Source organism: Rhinopithecus bieti, unplaced genomic scaffold (genome assembly GCF_001698545.2).
Source record: "Rhinopithecus bieti isolate Rb0 unplaced genomic scaffold, ASM169854v2 scaffold_41082, whole genome shotgun sequence".
Lineage (NCBI taxonomy): Eukaryota > Metazoa > Chordata > Mammalia > Primates > Cercopithecidae > Rhinopithecus > Rhinopithecus bieti.
Window position 1 is genome coordinate 1,518,354 of NW_016817890.1, and position 6,704 is coordinate 1,525,057.

The window sequence follows — 6,704 nt, forward strand, 5'->3', positions numbered from 1 at the left end:
CCTCCTGAGTAGCTGGGACCACAGGCGCCCGCCACCTCGCCCAGCTAATTTTTTGTATTTTTAGTAGAGATGGGGTTTCACTGTGTTAGCCAGGATGGTCTCGATCTCCTGACCTCGTGATCCGCCCGTCTCGGCCTCCCAAAGTGCAGGGATTACAGGCTTGAGCCACCGCGCCCGGCCAGGAAAATCTCGTGAACCCGGGAGGCGGAGGCTGCAGTGAGCCGAGATTGTGCCACTGCACTCCAGCCTGGGCGACAGAGTGAGACTGTCTCAAAAAAAAAAACCACAAAAAAACAAAACAAAACAAAACCCTTGAGGTTCAGCAGTAATATGCAGCAGGACTGTGTTCAAGCCCAAGTCTGTCTGACTCCCATATGCCCTACCTGCTTCATGATGACTACTCAGTAACCTAGAGATTAATAAATTAGTCCTGAAGTAAAAAAGACTTTCAGTGTTTTAAGGGTGTTTTGCTGTTGTTGTTGGTTTTTTTTTTTGAGATGGAGTCTCGCTCCGTCGCCCAGGCTGGAGTGCAGTGGCCGGATCTCAGCTCACTGCAAGCTCCGCCTCCCAGGTTTATGCCATTCTCCTGCCTCAGCCTCCCGAGTAACTGGGACTACAGGCGCCTGCCACCTCGCCCAGCTAGTTTTTTGTATTTTTTAGTAGAGACGGGGTTTCACCAGGTTAGCCAGGATGGTCTCGATCTCCTGACCTCATGATCCGCCCGTCTCAGCCTCCCAAAGTGCTGGGATTACAGGCTTGAGCCACCACACCCGGCTGGTTTTTGTTTTCTAAGACAGAGTCTCGCTCTGTTGCCCAGGCTGGAGTGCAGTGGTGCAATCTCAGCTCACTGTAACTTCCACCTCCCGGGTTCAAGCGATTCTCCTGTCTCAGCCTCCTGAGTAGCTGGGATTACAGGCATGCACCACTACACTCAGCTAATTTTTGTATTTTTAGTAGAGACAGGGTTTCACCATGTTGGCCAGGCTGGTCTCGAACTCCTGACCTCAGGTGATCCACCTGCCTTGGCCTCCCAAAGTGCTGGGATTGCACACATAAGCCAGTATGCCTGGTGGGAATGAGTGTTTTAAATTAGTTTGACTGTTTCTGAAAAACAATCTGGCAATAGCAACAAAGATTAAAAACAATTTCTATCTTTTGACTCAAAACTTCCACTTCTAAGAAATAATCCAAAAAGAAAAAAGAGACCTGGTCAGAAATGCTTGGATGCTTTTTGTAATAGCAAATATTGGAAACAGCTCAAATGTTGGGCCGTAAGGAAGGGCTGAGCAACTAGAGGATACATCTCTGTGCAGTATTTATTTAAAAAAAAAAAAAAAAAAAAAGGGGGGGGGGGTGGCTCACACCTGTAATCCCAACACTTTGGGAGGCCGAGGTGGGCGGATCACCTGAGGTCAGGAGTTTGAGACCACCCTGGCCAACATGGTGAAACCCTGTCTTTACTACAAAAGAAAATTAGCTGGGTGTGGTGGTGTGCACCTGTAATCCCAGCTGCTAGGAATGTTGAAGCAGGAGAATTGCTTGAACCTGGGAGGTGGAGGTTGCAGTGAGCTGAGATGGCATCACTCACTCCAGCATCGGTGACAGAGCAAACAAGACTCTGTCTCAAAAAAAAAAAAAAAAAAAAAAACCACACACAAACCACCATCCTGATAAAGGCAAAAACAAAATGCTCCAGATGACATCTGATAAGAAAACAACAGCTGTAACCATAGCTTCAAATAATGAAAAAAGAAAGTATGCAGTTCTGGGCTGGGCACTGTGGCTCACACCTGTAATCCCTGCACTCTGGGAGGCTGAGGCAAGTGGATCACCTAAGGTCAGGAATTCGAGACCGGCCTTACCAACATGGAGAAACCCCGTCTCTACTAAAAATACAAAAAAATTAGCCGGGTATGGTGGCGTACGCCTGTAGTCCCAGCTACTCAGGAGGCTGAGGCAGGAGAATCACTTGAACCCGGGAGTCGGAGGTTGCAGTGAGACGAGATCGTGCCACTGTACTCCAGCCTGGGCGACAGAGCAAAACTCTGTCTCAAAAAAAAAAAAAGAACAACAACCAGAAAGTATGTAGTTCTATCACATAACTTTGAGAATGAAAAATATTTGGGAGTGGTGCTGAATTCTTGTGTAAGTTCAAAAAATTGAAGTATCTTTTTTTTTTAATTGAAAAGTTGCTCCCGGCCGGGCGCAGTGGCTCAAGCCTGTAATCCCAGCACTTTGGGAGGCCGAGTCGGGTGGATCACGAGGTCAGGAGATCGAAAACATTCTGGCGAACACGGTGAAACCCCGTCTCTACCAAAAAAAAAAAATACAAAAAACTAGCCGGGCGAGGTGGCAGGCGCCTGTAGTCCCAGCTACTCGGGAGGCTGAGGCAGGAGAATGGCGTAAACCTGGGAGGCAGAGCTTGCAGTGAGCCGAGATCGCGCCACTGTACTCCAGCCTGGGCGACAGAGTGAGACTCTGTCTCAAAAAAAAAAAAAAAAAAAAAAAAAAAAAAAAGTTGCTCCCTACCCACAACAAGGCTGAGTGGTAGTACTGGGGAAGGGGCAATGTCCTACACTGAAACAGCTGATGACGTCCCACTTGACTTTAAATGTTCACAAAGGGCAACAATTACTCTTCCCACATAGGCTTCTCTAAGGGCTCATTAGAACAAGGTCTAGCCGGGCACTGTGGCTCATGCCTGTAATCCCAACACCTTGGGAGGCTGAGGTAGGTGGATAACCTGAGATCAGGAGTTTGAAACTGGCCTGGTGAAAAACTGTCTCTACTAAAAATACAAAAATTTGCCAGGCGTGGTAGTGCACACCTGTAATCCCAGCTACTCAGGAGGCTGAGGCACAAGAATCACTTGAACCCGGAGGTGGAGGTTGCAGTGAGCCAAGATTGTGCCACTGCACTCCAGCCTGGGCGACATTCAGAGTGAGACTCAGCCTCAAAAAAAAAGAAAAGAAAAAAAAAAAGAACAAGGTCTAGATGAAATAGACATGATTTAATCATTTTTAGGGACAACCAGCAGTCTTTAATCCTGTCTAGAGACGGCATACACTCAATGCACACAAGAAATAAACTGGGGCGCCCTTGTCATGATCTTGTGGCTACTGCCACATGCATCACATACCATAGTCACCACCAGGGGGCGTGCATGAGTTAAATACATACATAATTTGCAGTGTTTTCACTACCTAAAGAAAGAAGAATCCTCTTTGGTTTTTTTTTTTGTTTGTTTGTTTGTTTTTAATAGAAGAGGAGGCTGAGAGTCTGTGTGTAAGTGCTTTTCCCAAGGTCTAACTGTTAGGGAGTATCAACACCATTGTGAAATTCTGGTGTTAGAACTCAATGTCTTATGCTCTGATACTAAACTAATGGCTTAGGTCCCCTTCCCTAGGCCTGATTGTACAGACTAAAATTGGACCTAAACTCTTTGCAGGGGCAGAAAGCAGTTTCCGTTAGTCATGTAAGAAGTAAATCATCACTGTTCTGTCTCTAAAGGTGAGAATCACAGCTTGAGAAAAAAAAAAAGGTTTAGGAAAACAAGTAGGTTAGGGGCTATCGTCTTGTTCAGGTTATCTTGTAATTCCTCTTGATATTAATTAGGAAAATATTTCTTAGAATAGTGAGACTTTCTGAAGGACAACTTCATTCTCACATCTATCCATTATAGAATCTCAGAGCTGGAAAGGCCCTTCCTTGCAGGCCATTTCTTCCAACTTTAAACCTTGGAGATAAAGCACCTGGCAAGTGGACAAGTGCAGGGACAGGACATTTACTCATCTCCTCCAGGGGCCCATTCTACATTTTTCAAAGAGCTCTAAGCATTAGACAGTTCTTCCTTTCCTCAGTCCCACATTTAATTCTGTGGACTTATAGTCACTAGTCCTAGGTCTGTTTTCCACAACAAAAAAACCCGTCTCATGTCATTTCCAGGGCTTCAAAAGAGTTTCAAAGGTCTGAAGACACTTGTAAGTCCCCTTCTCACCTCTCTTTAGCTCAACTGTCCTCCTCCAACAAATCAAAATATTCATTTCCTATGAAGAGGCAGAACAGATAAAAGCACTGGGCACAGACTTTATTTTTATCAGTTATCTCATTGAACTGTCACATCAACCCTGTAGACTGTTATTTCCTTTTTAAAAAATTCATTTGTTTACAAATCTGGGAGATTTTCCTTTGCTGCTTCCTTTTTCACAGATGAGCAAACAGGCTCAGACAGGTCAGGTGATTTTCCCAGTTCACACAATGCCCAAGAAGCAGATAAGGGAGTCAAACCCAGGTATGCCTGCTCTCTAAGTTCATGTTCAGAACCATTCCCCTACCACTACCATTCACATAAAGATAAATTCATCTAGAACTGGCCTCTTAGCTCTAAAAGAGGAAGAAGAACATGGAAGAGAAATGAGGTTTCAGGAATCACCAACAGATACTTAGATCGTAAGGTTGTCTGTGACCCTAGGCGGTATATGGGACACACACATACCAACATGGCGTGGCCACAGCCCAGCCCAGTCACTCTTGTGCTTGCTCTGTGGCTTGTCCTGCTCACCTTGACAGAGAAGATATTCGCAGTGTGTCCCGTGTGCATGGAGAGCAGCTTCTTGTGGTGCAGTGGGTCCCACACAATCGTGTGCTGGTCGTCGGAACCAGAGGCCAGCAAGCTGAAAGCAGAGTGAGGGATTGTAACCTCTCCTCTAATTCCTAGGCTCCCTTTCCCCATCCCATTTTCTAGGCTACAGAACTTGAAGAACAGTAAATGTCACAGAATTTAAGGATGCCTTGTAAACAGCTGATTCTCTTCTTTGTCCTGAGAAATTTCCATTATTCTTTTTTTTTTTTTGAGACAGTCTCGCTCTGTAGCCCAGGCTGGAATGCAGTGGCCCAATCTCCACTCACTGCAAGCTCCGCCCCCCGGGTTCACACCATTCTCCTGCCTCAGCCTCCCATGTAGCTGGGACTACAGGCGCCCGCCACCGCACCTGGCTAATTTTTTGTATTTTTAGTAGAGACGAGGTTTCAGTGTTAGCCAGGATGGTCTCGATCTCCTGACCTCATGATCCGCCCATCTCGGCCTCCCAAAGTGCTGGGATTACAGGTACGAGCTACTGTGCCGGGCCAATTTCCATTATTCTTAAACACATTGGCTTATTAAAAAGACAGGGTTTTGGGCCGGGTGCGGTGGTTCATGCCTGTAATCCTAGCACTTTGGGAGGCTGAGGCAGGTGGATTGCCTGAGCTCAGGAGTTTGAGACCAGCCTGGGCAACACGGCAAAACCTTGTCTCTACTAAAAATACAAAAAATTAGCCAAGAATGGTGGCACGTGCCTGTAGTCCCAGTTACTTGGGAGGTTGATTAAGGAGAATCGCTTGAGCCTGAAAGGCAGAGGTTGCAGTGAGCCAAGATCACGCCATTGCACTCCAGCCTGGGTGACAGAGCGAGACTCTGTCTCTAAAAACAAAACAAAACAAAACAAAACAAAACAAAACAAAACAAAACAAAACAAAACAAAACAGGGTTTGGATGGTCATCCAACTTTCCATCTATCTGAGATTAATTGTTTAATTGTGTTGAAAATGATGGGCTAAACTGAAGAACAGCAGAGAGCAGCAGTCTCTCTTCATTTGGGTCCACTCTTTTCCTTGGATCCACTCAGGAGGAGCTCCCTTTTTCCACCCTCCTCACTTCCTTCCCCAGCACCCTTGAGGTGCTCTAGCTCATACTTACTCTCCTTTCTCATTCCACTCCAGACAGTTGACACATCCTGAGTGACCCTGGGGGAGCAAATGAAAAGGGACAGGAAGAGAGTTGGTTAGGGTTTCTCCTGGGGAACTCAACACCAAGAAGTGGAACTGAACAGGTAAACCAGTCTTTCCATTTTCAGTATTTTCCAAGTGCATGTGAGTGGCCAGAGTGGACTTAAAACTGACTAGCATCTTACAATATATAAAGTTTCATATTCATGATCTCACTTGATACTAGGTACTTCTGAGCCATAAAGGACAGGTTTCATTGATTCCATTTTGCAGAAAAGTAAACTGAAGTTCAGACAGTAGAAATAAGTAAAAGTGAGATCCAAACATATTTCTGCTTTTACATTAGGAGTATGTCAGCCAGGCACAGAGGCTCACACCTATAATCCTAGTGCTTTGGGAGGCTGCCCAATCTGCTTGGTCAACCTGGGCAACATGGTGAAATCCCGTCTCTACAAAAAATACAAAAATTAGTTGGGTGTGGTGGCATGTGCCTGTAGTCCAAGCTACTCGGGAGGCTGAGGTGGGAGGATGACTTGAGCCTGGGAGGTGGAGGTTGGAGTGAGCTGAGATCGCACCGCTGCACTCCAGCCGGGGCAACAGAACCAGACCGTGTCTCAAACAAAACAAAACAAAACAAAAACAGAAAAAGAGGTATGTCTGAAACAGTACCTTCAAGGCACATCCTCTCAGCCACAGAAAATTTGCCAGGAAACATTCAATCCAAGGACAGCCAGTTAACTAGAAGGCTAATCTTTTATTCACCCAGCATTTTTTTTTTTTTTTTTTTTTTGGAGACAGAATCAGGCTGGAGTGCAGTGGCACAATCTCGGCTCACTGCAACCTCCCCCTCCTGGGTTCACACCATTCTCCTGCTTCAGCCTCCCGAGTGGCTGAGACTACAGGCGCCCGCCACCACGCCTGGCTAATTTCTTGTATTT

At 46.0% G+C, this 6,704-nt stretch overlaps 1 protein-coding gene across 1 annotated transcript in view; it reads right to left on the minus strand.

Annotated features, from left to right (window-relative positions):
* Positions 1-6,704, minus strand: part of WDTC1 (WD and tetratricopeptide repeats 1) — an 82,338-nt gene that overhangs the window by 20,008 nt on the left and 55,626 nt on the right. The window contains exons 4-5 of the mRNA XM_017856335.1: positions 5,738-5,784; positions 4,562-4,673 (exon numbers count right to left, since the gene is read on the minus strand). Of these exons, the coding sequence (XP_017711824.1) occupies positions 4,562-4,673; positions 5,738-5,784 (159 nt within the window). The remainder of the gene's footprint in view (positions 1-4,561; positions 4,674-5,737; positions 5,785-6,704) is intronic.